General features: G+C 41.1%; 1 protein-coding gene across 1 annotated transcript in view; it reads right to left on the minus strand.

The window, feature by feature from the left end:
• Positions 1–13,110, minus strand: part of SCFD2 (sec1 family domain containing 2) — a 402,095-nt gene that overhangs the window by 320,362 nt on the left and 68,623 nt on the right. Inside the window, exon 3 of the mRNA XM_090035923.1 lies at positions 691–818. Within this exon, the coding sequence (XP_089892049.1) occupies positions 691–818 (128 nt within the window). The remainder of the gene's footprint in view (positions 1–690; positions 819–13,110) is intronic.

A 13,110-nucleotide genomic window follows, 5' to 3' on the forward strand; every position in this document is an offset into this window, starting at 1 on the left:
TACTAATTTGTGTGTGCAGTGAACACACCACACTGAAAAGCTGTTTAACTATAAAAACTTCTATATTGTACAGATAGGATATTTCCACATTCCAACCATACAGAGGTACTAAACAATATTTTTAGCTTTATACAAAACTTCACAGAAAACTCAGTATAAATAAAAGAGATTGGGAAGTTCTATCAGTTCTCTTAATGGCTAAACTAACTGTTTATCAAGAACAGAAGCCCAGAAGGCTATTCTTTCTAAATGCTCTTCAAATTCTCATGCTTTATAAATAATCCAAAGACAAGAGGTAACACTAAGCTGTGTTTGTCAATGTTCATAATTTCCCTTGATGCATCTCTACAACTTCATAAGTTTCTGAATTCTTTTCAATTTTTCAAATTATTCCTGAACTCCAAAACAGGACAACATCATGCTTGAACAACAACCTCAGAGTTGTAAAAGAAACCTGACTACAGTAGCCCTAAGAGTTCAGGCCATAGAGAATAAATCTAAGCATTTTAAAATGCCTGCAAGTGAAACTAGAGTGTATGAGGAGGCAGGATGTGGGGCAGGTGATACCTAACAGGGTCAGAGATGCATAATTTTTCACAGGTAACACCAGATTTTGTCAGATGCTGAGAGTGAAAATTCATCATCCACATTTCAGCTAGCTGGTGAAGGGTCTTATAGTGTAATGCTTACCCATACTCATCTTAATAGGCAAGTTTTCTCGGCTTGCAGCCTCCACTAGGTGTCTCCTAACTTCCATCACAGCTTCCTTGTGTTTGAGATTCATAAAGGACTCCCAGAGAGCTTTGGCAGCTGGATCACTTTAAAGAAGAGAGAGAAGGAAAAAAGAAAAAAAATCACAGGATTACAATAAGCATGTCTTAAAAAGGGAAATAACTTTAAGACAACATTTACATTTCAAGTTGCATATCCATCCCAAGTAACATTAGAGAGGGACAATATATATCCTGACATAAAGACTCAGTTTTACAGTCACCCCCACCAGGAAACTTTTATATTAAAATGGCAATTTTATATCAACAGCTCTGTAATTTGTAAACAAATGATCTGTGCATTATAAATCATATACCATCATATTCACAGTTTATCAACATAACTTAAAGCAAACAAGTCAGGCCAAAAGTAATTACTAAAATTCATTAAGGAAAATGTTAGATATGCACTGAGTTTCTTTGAATAACACAAGCTGTGTGAAACACTGCACTACAATGGGACCCAAGCTCCTGAGTTTGGGTCTGGACTTTGATGCAAACATTCCCAAAGTTTGGAATGGTTAATTTAAACCACTGTTGCTTTGGATATTGTGAACTTCCCTTATATTTACATAATAAATGAAGAATTTGCAATAAAGTTCAACAGTCCTTATGGTTTTGGTATGCATGAAAGATTAAAATTATCTAGTCTACTATTTATCATAATAAAGCTAAGATACACAACCTTTTATCTAGCTTATCCATACTCATTTCCTCCACAGCATTTCTCCCATCCAGGGCACTGCACTTTTTATCATGAATGAATCCAGTGTTTTCTCTGGAACAAAGTTGCTTTAGGCTACATCCACACATTTGGATTCATGGGCAGGGGAGGTGGAAGGGAGAGGGGGCTAGAAGGGGAAAAGGGTTTGGTTTGTTTGTTGGTTTTGAAAACCTTTTCTCCCTCAGGAGATTTTTTTTTCCTTCTGAATTTCCTCTGAAACTTATCGTAACTTTATTAGTATGTCAGGAATAACCATCTTTTTCTATGAAAGAATACTTAGAAAGATTTGATATCTGTATTTTTAAATTTGTATTGTGTGACAGTAAATCTGATATCTGTACTGTACAGCATTTAAACCAGGTCTCCACTGAAATGGTCTGGCTATACTTAGTTCAATGTATAACCCCCCCCAGTTTGTGGGAAGGAAAGTTCCAAGTGGCTTCTCTCCCATGGTGACCTAGGAGGTCCAACATCCTATGTATGGGATTGCATGGGTGGAGTGATGGTGAAAATTAAACTGCACGCCTCTCAACCAACCAGGATTGGTATGGGGATGTAATTTATGTATATGTAGATATAGAACATATTTCATCCCTTTAGTATTCTCTAAAAAAATCTTAGCTAAAGAATAGCTAAATTTTGACATTAAAAGGGGTAACTACCCAGAGAACTAGTACATGATGCATTATTTTACATGTTTAAATATTAGACTTGATAAAGCACTAGAAAAATATTTTGTAAACCCTAATCCCACATCATCAGAGGGATTGGCCAGATGACCCATTTATGTTTTGGCTTCTAATATTTAGCATACTATTGCATCTCACAAAGTATTAAGGCTTTGGAAGCAGCTGCTTTCCAAGTCCACCAATACCAGCACTGAGTCAAGCAGCACAGGTCATTCCCCTCATTTGTGTACTCCACAAGCACTGTCACAGTGGCATCCACAAGCAAGGGATCAACTACTGACCCTTTACAAGGGAAAATGTAGGGTTTTTTTTCATAACACTTCCACCAGAAATACAGGCAAAGTTATGCTGTGCTTCAACACAACTTCCTTAAGTCAAAGCACTGTTGTCTTGTGTATATTTGCAAATTAAGAATATCTGATTCTTCAGGCTTAGTGCTTACAATTTCTTGCTTATCAAATGCAACTAAGCTGGCCATCACATCACCAGAGTACAATAGTGCATATTTTATTATAATTTTTTACCATGTCTACATGTAACAGAGGACCCATGGCTCCTCTTACTTATAGGGAAGAAAATAGAGCCAAACCATGCTTAGGTAGTCAGGAGTAGAGCTAGCTGTAAAGGAACAGACAGCCAGAGCCCATAAATGGGAAGTACCTACTGCTGTGCTACTTGCACAGTAATAGTACAATAGCGGAGTAACCCGGGGGAACAGCAAGAAGCCTACTGCAGTGCTACCAGATTCCTGGCACTAGTACAAGGCAGAGTCTTGTGTGGGAGACAAGGCAAGACTACTGCTAGGTGTGCTGCTACGTGCTACCCTGAAGGTCAGTAAGCAAAGCTCAGTAGAGGGCACCTGCAGACAGCCCAGGGAGTCACCTGACCAGAAGGGAGCAGAGCTCTGGTGGCACAGAAGCCATGGCCAGAGCCTGAGCAGTCAGTCTAGCCCTGGAGGCTGAAGGGGAAGGAACTCCGCAGCAAGATGCCTGCTGATGACAGCTCAATAGAGAGTGCATTACATCTGTGAGGCATGGGCATGGCAACAGGGAGATTGGAGCCATCATTAGCCCATAAGGCAATGGGTGCCCTTGCAGGCATGTGCAGGCTAAAAGGGCCCCACTAGCAGGAAGAATTGATTGGGAACAGTGGGGTCCAAGATGGATCTGTGGGTAAAGAGGACAAGTTATGGCTCACTAAGACCCTTAAGCAGCCTCCCTTTCCAAGTTTTATTAACAAGATCCAGGTGTGGCAAGCGAGAGCAAAGGGAGGGTACCTTAGAGACTGAGCAGTGCAGGAGCCGAGTCACCACCAGGGGGATGTGATAGCTGCCCCTGGTGCACTGGTCCTGTTGCACCACAGCAGCACATTCCACAATGCAGATAAGACCGTAATCAATCTCCCACATCATTTACAGAAGATTTTGACACATTACAAAATGAAACTGTGCTATAGCCAAGTCTCCTGACATAATGTTATGTGAGGGGACAGTTAAATCCCAAAATCTTGAATAAATGACAATTTACAACTGTGTCAAAGAGTGGAGTAGCCTTATTTAGTTAAGCTTCCTGCTTTCGACCAAAAAAAGACAACAGAAAGATATTGTGGTCCCCACTCCTCTTTTCAAACCCTTCACTACTTCTCCAATGTCCATCTCTTCCTTATGCCTAAACTAATCTACAGCACACAGGATAAGATGGCTTTCTGCAGCTTTTGCTCCAACCATTCCTGCCCCTCTCCTGATAGGCTATTTGCTCTAACCACATCCATCCTTTTCACTCAGCTATCCCCATCCTTTTTTCCTCCCTTTTCCTTTTAGCAAATCCCTTCCTGACTCATTATTGCCAGTGCCAAGTATACAAACATCATGAGTCAGGCCCAAAGCAGCAGGAAATTGGCTTTAAAAAAATCCAAGCACTAATTGTTGAACAGATTTTAAGTCTCTGCCTTCTGGTTTTTGATCCTTTTGTAGTTCATGTCTTGTGAAAGAAAACAGGAGGAAAAAAGTCCAGAAAAAAATATTACAACTAAGCTGAGTCTCATAATCACATGATTCCAGGAGCAGGAGAGTCTCTGAGAAAATACTAAATATATTCAGACCAATGAGGAAAAAAGGCATGTCTTTGGCACCCTTCCACAGCTTACAATATTGACCATGATTCAGAAAACACAACCCTCCAAAAATGCATATTCACTGAAATCAACAAGTCATGGAATTCATGACACATGCATCCCATTTTCCTATTTGCTGTACTTGGATGTTACATCCTCTTCCATAACCCTGAGGTGAGTTTTGTCTATTTGTGTTTAATGCTCTCCAGGACGGGTATACTGTGTTTATGCTGTTCCTAGCACAATGTACCCCCAACAATACTTGGGCTTCTAGGCACTATCCAAACAATAAAAAGCTCTACAAGATTTCTTTTAAACAAACTAAAAACACAGACTAAGGCTACTGATGAACCAGGATGTTAAAACAAAGCTCTTCTTCTTTTTTAAAACTTGTTCTCCTTCCTTTTGCCAGACTTTACTTAGTACTGTGTAGGACTACTGAAGGTTGTTTTAATGTGCTGGAAATAGCAAAAGAACAAGTGTGGAAGAGCCCCAGAGGTGGCTAGAATCTGATACAATCTTATGTGCCTACAGCTCTGCACAAGTTACAATGGCATTTTTCCCCCTACCACATATGCCCCTCCCTCCTCTATTATTACTATTTTGACATACATGTTTCTGATTGGTTGGTTGGCAAAAAAAAAAAAAGACTACAATGGTTAATAGCAGAGAAAAACACAAATATTTTAATACTATTTCTGTAGATACATAAAAAAGTGCATACCTAAGCCCTACATGTCATTATATATTTTAAAAAGAGAGCTTGCTAGAAAGGCTAATAGAAAATGTTAATCACACACACATGTGTAGCCTTAATGGAAAAGGTTTCATTGCTTAAAGCTAATACTCCAAAGGGAATTAATGCTTCATAACCAAGTATTCTCTGTCCGAATCACTTCTCCCTACAAAGTCCCAAAAAACAGATCAGCCTTGCAGCAAGCATGGACGCTATCAAACCACTGTTGCCAGGGAACCCCGTAAGAATTCCTGTAAAGAAAAGTGCAAAGCCAGCAGTTCCATCCATTAACCAAGCAGCAGTTAGCCTGACCATCTCTGCTGACCTAAACTGCTCTAGGACCAGAGATGATATAAATCAGTTTTTCTGGCTACTGGGCTGTTTTTTAAAACATCAGCAACTGTCTAGGATTTTGCTGTGCCTCTGCTTTCCTGGTAGTTCCTGGCTTGCCTGAGCATGGAGCTGCTTGGGGCTGGGGGCAGTGGGAGAAGGTGATTGGATGTTGGGGCATCACATGCATGACCTAGCAGCTGCTGGCAGGTAAAAGCAGTGACAGCAAGCACCTACCGGTCCCAGGCCTGCAGCACCATAAGGGGGTGTTCTTAGGGGACAGCAGGGAGCTGCGTGAGCACCTGGGCTGGGGAAGAATGGCTGCAGGTTGGGAGTGAAGGGCACCAGCAGAGCTAGGGGGCACAGGGGACTGCAGGTTGGGAGTGAGGGGTCTGGGGGCAGGATCCTTTGGGTTGGCATTGAGGTGCAGCAGCACGGCTAGGGGGGCTGTGGCGAGGCACGGGCATATCACTGCCCTCCCCCAAAGTCATATACCCCCTCCCATCTTCCCCCCACAGATGTCTTCTTTTTTTAAACTGAAAATATGGTAACCCTATTAAAATGCTGTTTTGGGGCGTTTTTAATAACTGCAAGGAGCTTCAGTTCTCCAAATCAAATATAGCTTTACATGTTAAAAGCAACAGCTGAAATTTAATTAACAAAGCTATTCTGGAGCTCATGCAGATTTTGGAGGAATAAAGAGTTTGATTTTAAAAGATGTTAAAAATACTGCATCTTCTCACATAGAACACACCCTCACACCTTGTTTTTGAAAGGCAGAATAAAGAGGGGAAAAAAAGAAAAAAGATCTAGGGAACCTGGCCTGGGAGCCTGCTGATTCTGCTCCCAGTGTATCACTGCAGATTTTACTTTCAGTTTCACCTGTAAGAGACAGAACTTGCTCTTACCGTATTTCTTACATATGATGTGCACTCCAATGTCCAACAGCTTGTTTTTGAGAAAGTGTACTATATGCAAGAAAATGTGGTATGTTCTCATGCATAACATAGTGAGCTGTCCAACCTCAAAATGATAAACATAGCAGTCTCTAAAACATTTACTGTATGAAAGAAAGCCATGAAAGAAAAGTCTTTTCCACACCAACTGTCTAGGCTGGCGAAGTCAGTCTCCTGACCTGTCCCTATCCTGCCTAATAGGCCTGTGCAAAGTGGCTAGTATTCACTTCAGATTCAGCCAATTCAGGGGACAGTGATTTGATTTGGTGATTCAAATCACAGTCTTGAATTGATTCGGCTGAATTTGATATGGAGATTTGGCCACCACTGAATCGGCTGAATCTCCAAATTAGCCCCATCCCCCGCCCACTTTCCCAGCCCCACCCCCCATGGTTGCCCTGCCGAGCCCCAGCTCCTGGTGCTTAAAAAAAAAAAAAGCCCTGCACTCACTGGTTGCTGCCAGGTGGGGGTAGGGGGATGACCCCCCACTGTCCCGCACTGGTTGGGGGCCTCTGCCACCAGCCCCCAGAAGCCCCAAGGCTGCTGCAGCAGCCAGTGAATACAGGGCTTTTTAAAAAAAAAAAAAAAGAGCCAGGAGCTGGGACTTGGTGGGGCCGCCATGGAGGGTGGAGCTGGGAGAGCAGGAAGGGGTTGGGGAGCTCGTGGCAGAGCTCCCCTATGTATTACGGGGCAATGGAAGGCAGCAGGGATTCCGCCCCCCCCAGTCTAGCAGCAGCCCCAGTGAGCTGGGGGCTTTTTTTTAAGGCCGGGAGCTGGGGCCAGCCATGGGGTGGGGGGGCTGGAAGAGTGGGCAGGGGTTGGGGGGCACTCAGGGATGCTGGGGAAGCAGGCAGGGGATGGGATCTAGCATGGGTCTCCCCATGGTCCTCTCTCCCCTCCTTCAGCCCCACCCCCTGCCCCCACTTACCAGTACAGAGTGTAGGTCCAGCTCCCTTCGGCAGCGAGGGGAGACTGCCTGAATCTCCAAACCTCTCTGAATCTTTTCCACATGATTTGGAAAGGTTCGAATTGATTCAGGCCTTTTAAATTGGTCTCCTGATTTGATTCAGATTCGGAGATTTGGCCGCTGAATCAAATCAGCACCCAAAGCTTCGCACAGCCCTACTGCCTAACAGGACACCTAGAAACATTAAAAGCAGCTTGCTAATTTGCTTTAAATAGATACATCTGGTTTCTCCACTTGTTTTCAGCAGTCCCTACCTTTCTAGGTAACCTTGCGAATACCAAGGTGAAATTATTTGGTTATTAAAAAAGGTAAAACTAGCAAACTTTACCGCCAAGTAAAGATTATTTTTATTAGCTGGTATTTTAACTGGCTTCGCTTCCAAATGTGGAGTCAAACAAAAAATTAGCAGCAACAAGATCAAATATTAAAATCTTACTGTGAAAGAGAAAGAGATTGAGCAGAAGGAAATTTTTACAAATAGAAATGTTATGCAACAAGAAAAAGAAGTGTAATGGAAAAAGTAGAGCATGTGCTGACATCTTCTTGACTAAAAGTTAATTTGTGCTGTTTCATGGCTATAAAAATGAGAATATTTTTAAAGGTGGCAGGTGTCCCTAAAGCTGGGTAATACAAACATTCTAGCATTTAAATTAATTTCATGATTAACCAAAAAAACCCTCACACACATATCTCTTACATCCTTTCAGCCTCATAAAAAACAATAGAAGGGAAAATCTGTACAGAGGAGGAGACAACATCTTTAGAGTCTTCTCTCTAAATTGTGAAATCTACAGATATTCACAGGCAACTGACAGCCTGCTGGGAAAGGAGACTCCACCCAGACTCCACATAGCTTCAGCAATTAGTGCCAAATGGCTCCTGAGGATTTTAAAAGGAGGTATTTGTAGATTAAAGGATGCACTGTCAGTTAATAGCTTGGCATGGAGACCATCTCCTATCCTTCTCCAGTATTACTTCAATCTGAGAAAGCATTAGAAATCATAAAGTCAACTGAGGCTTACTAGAAACTAACAGGAAATGCTACTCATGAGATAAAATGTATCTGTTTTAATTTATCAGAAGGTTGTTAAATAGTGAATCATGGGAATGACTCAGTACAGCAAAACACTGAATAGAGGGAAAAAAAATGTATCCCAGGAGTCACCAATACCTGACTTCTCAAACCAGAGCTGCCAATATACAGAATGTTTATTCATGGTACAAGACCAATTGACTCACAGATGATTTTTATTATTAATCACTTTATTATGACCACACTAACAAAAATCTAGTTATAAAAACAAATGTAACATAAGGAACAAGTCGGAATCAAAGAAATCCTAAAATACGGGAAACCTGACATTTATGCACTGTACACCACAATACAAAATGCCAGAACTGATTGATGTGAAGAGGAACAAAAACATTCAGAAACTCAGCACGCAGCAGTAGTCCTCCTCTTCCTCAAGCCTTCAGTGCTGCTCCAAAAAATAATTCAACAAGTCAGTTCCATTAGTTATCCAGAAATTGTAAACGCAATGACTACTGTAGTAAGTAGGTTAAAGAAGATGTAGAGCAGGGCTGTCCAACTGATAGCCCATGGGGACCAGGCTGTCGCTTCCCCTACCTCCAGTTCATGCTGCCTGCCCCTGCCCTATGGGACGTGACCATGCAGAAAGGGGAGGAGGAATGCATATAGTACAGCATGGGTGGGGAAGAGACACACAGTGTGACATGGGGGGGGGAGGGGCTTGTGACTTGCTCTTTAGTACTTCTAGCGGGTGTGCAAGCCCTTGCTGGTACAGGGTACAGGGCATTTGGGTCCCTTCCACTTAGAAATCTGGACGAGCCTGATGTAGAAAATGGGGTCTTTATTGTTTGTCTCATTCAAAAAAAAAAGTTAACATGATATTTTTCACTCAATCCAGCATACCATATAAATACATGCTACAAGATTTCCACTGAATTCATAATTGTTAGAGCCTCTCTCTTCGTTAGGCATCCACTCTTGATTTAAAAACCGCCAGTAATGAAGACAGCAAACAGAGTAAGACTCAGACTTGACATAGATAACACACTTTTGGATCAAGTCTCAAGGTCCGCATATCTGGATGCAATCATAAAGGATGGCAAAGGCACAAGTGAAGGATAACAAAGGCTAGGCAAACATTACACAGTGGTAAAAATGTTGAATGTAATGTGGACCAGTAGTCAGATTTCTAACAGAACAAAAGCATGGTTGTTAAAAGCACTGATACATCCCATATCAATATACAGCTCTGGAAGTTGGACATTTACAACTGAATAAGGAAAGAAAAATTGCAAGCATTGGAAATTGTGTGCTGTGGAAGGATACTGAAGGCTTCTGCATGCAAAAGAGACCCAATAGATGGCTGCTCAATAATGTTAGAACTAAATCTGAATTGATGCAAATTAAGTAAAAACAGAGGTATTCTGAGCACATTCTTAGAAAGGAACTTTGTGTGTCAGGGAAGAAAAAGGGGTAACCAAGAAAGTGATGGGTACAAAACTGGACTGGATTACATGTACATATTATTTTTGGTCTATCTTTGTCCAATTAAATAAATAACCTTTGGCATCAAATTTCTTTTCCACAGGTGCATATTTGTGGACAGATCAAGTCACTTCCTTAACCTACTCTCTGTTAAACTGAATTTATAGATCTCTGCATGTCATCATTATCAGACATTTCCCCCCCCAGTACTTTAATCATTCTGAATCACTCTGAGTTTCTCAACAGCCTTCACACATGGGCATCAAAGCAAAACACGGCATTCCAGGAACAGTCACACCAGCCAAACAGAGATAATGCAACATCTCTGCTTCAACCTAATGCTCCCCAGTTCATATACACTTTAGCTCTTTGGGACACCGTGTCGTAGCAGAGAACTAATGTTCAGATAATTATTTACTACAATCCCCAATTTTTTTCAGACTCTCTGCTTCCCAGGACAAAGTTCTTTAACTTGCAAATATGGCCTGTATTCTTTGTTCCTAGATGCATGACTTCACATTTAAACATACTGCATGCAAATTTCTTGCAAATGATCCTTTTACTAAGTGTGCAAGGTTATTGTGCGTCAGTTAGCCTGTCCTCTTCAATATCTGCCTTTCTTCTAATCCTTGTCATCTTATACATTATTGATAATGATTTTAACTTTTCTTTCAAGTCACTGATAAAAATATCAAAATGGCATATGACCAAAAAACAACTCCAGAGGATCCCCACTTGGAAACAACCACTGAATGATGACTGCCCATTGACCAACAGATTTAAAAAACTGGCAGAGAAGTCTCAATATCTATTTAGTGTACACTGATGCAAACCCAACATATTCTGGATTATTAACATGTCATGCAGTACAGTGAAGTGCCCTACTGAACATCATGTTGATCAGTGTTAATTATAAAAAAAATGAAGGGAAAGTAATACAAGTCCTTTATCATCCATTTCATGTTTTTTTTTTTGTCTGGAATCAGTGTTAGGCTAACAGGACTTTATTTACCTAGATCACCCAGGCTCCTATGGAGGCACTGCCTTCCTCAGAAGCAATGAACGTGTGTGTGTGCGCGTGTGTGCGCGTGCGTAAGGGTATTGCATGAAACACTTGAAAGACAGACCAGCAAGCAGACTGGCAATCACATGGCTTCTCTCAATCTCAGTAAGGCAATCTGAAGGTAAAAATCACAGGACAGATATTTGCATAAATGAGAAGCATTTGTTCCACTGGAAGTTAGTAACTCGTTAACACTGGTGGAGGCATCTCCATTGCAGAATATATATAATTTAATCATTTATCACATTTAGGGTTACATGTTTTCCACTTAGACACATAAGCAGACCTAGCATAAATTATATTCCACCCTGTTCAAGTCCCCTGGGAAAACTGTTAAATGCAACAGGTGGGCGGCTCCTCCTCCCGCTTGATGCCTTTTTGCAACTTTGTGTTAAGGGTAAAAGTATGGTGCGTTACAAAAGTAGATGCATTCATGTATTTTTAGGGGACTTGGAGGTGGAATAGACTCACACTTAGATATCTAAAGCCGCTTAGAAATAACTCATTAAAACTCCACTAAATAGGCGGAACAGAATCTGGCCCTTACTGCATAAAAGCAAAAAACCACGAGACATTATAAAGATTTGGTGGTCACCAAGTTAGTAGAACTACTCTGCCTGATGTCTATATATCTTTAACTCAGTTACTTACATATACTTTCACATAAAGAAAAAAGTCGCTACAGATTAGATCAGAGATTCATTAATTCTACACAGCTGCCAGGGACTAAGTGATTTCTAAGAAAGTGAACGTGTAGCCAATGATCTTTCACAGATGTGTTGCAATAACTCACACGTTTGTTTAAAAGGAGGAAGCAACTTTCCCATTAAATGCCAAGTAGCTGAAAAAAATAATAAAGTGATTGTTAGATTTGTCTTTTACTGCGACTGTCTTCTATAACTAGCAACGTGTCTTTTGAATACTGATAAACTCTTATACTTCCAAGACTATGACAGGGCCTACAGTTTAGATGCAAGTGCTGAATAAAAGATATTGCACTGAGAGTCACAGTCCCTACAACTTTAAGGGGAGAGTAAGTTGTGCCAAATCTCTCTTTGCTATAGCATACATTCCCAGTTTGATGGCCAGCACATTTGTCAAAGATCTGATTACTTCCCACCTCAGTCTGCAAGATCCCACACAACTGCACAGATACAAATGAATCACCTCTGTGGAACCTGCTTCCCTGATCAAATAACTGCCCATGATATGGGTAAGTAAAGCCCCCCTTGCTGGAGTTAGTACAGCAGCCAAGCCACAAATTGGCCCCAAGTGACCAGGAGTCTGTTACCTCATTTTCATGAAAGGAAATGACCAATTGCTCTGATAGAACTGAATTTGGCTCCAAAGATGAACAATTATTAGTGCTGTCATTTTCTGTACTTCTTTTAAAAACACCTCTTCAGCATATGAGTGCTGGAAAGAAACTGTACAACTTACTGGGCACAAAAAATGTTACTAGAATGTATCCATCACAGTACATGGCTGAGTAATTGGAAAAAAAAAGGAGAAAAACCCAAACGTATTCAGTTTCAGATGAAGTACGACTTGGTGACCTCTCAAGGTCCCTTCCAGCACTGCTCCTCTGACTGTAATACCAAGTCCAACCCCCAGCTTGAGGCACAATGCTACTTATCAAAACTATCCAGTACAAATCCATTGTCTTACCTCTTAGCACAACTACACAGTCAGCCCTGACAAAACCAGACATAATGCCTTAGTCCCCCTGCTTTACCTGTGGTAGACAACAGAGGCTGCTGAAAAGGTTGTTAAATGTACACTCAAGAGATCCCAGGAAGTGGGACATCCCCCATTCTCCCCCTACAAGAGATCAGTTAAAAACCCCCACAGCCCGTAGCAACCTGATTTCAAGATAAAATTCCTTCTAGACCCCAACTATAAATACTAGATATCCAAAGTAATTAACAAATATTTCTTGCTTGTAAAATAATCAAAAGATAACTTTTAGCCATTAAAAAGGCTCTTATTATTTGAGCAAACTTCTAGTGTTGGACATTTTCTCACTGATGACAAACCCACTTATGCTGGTTAAAAACAGCTTGTAGACTGCAGAAAGCTGAACCATCTTTCACTCTCCACTATCATAAAATCAACATAAAAAAAGTTAATGCAGTCTCAGTGCTCTGCTGGCAAAGTGCTGCAGATGGAACATCTGATAGTCCTGCTCAGCTGGACTGTTAACTATAGTACAACATGGCAATGCATACAAGACGATTTTTTTAACAGC

The sequence above is a fragment of the Crocodylus siamensis genome, chromosome 2, assembly GCF_052110815.1.
Source record: "Crocodylus siamensis isolate JL-2025a chromosome 2, ASM5211081v1, whole genome shotgun sequence".
Classification (NCBI taxonomy): Eukaryota; Metazoa; Chordata; order Crocodylia; family Crocodylidae; genus Crocodylus; species Crocodylus siamensis.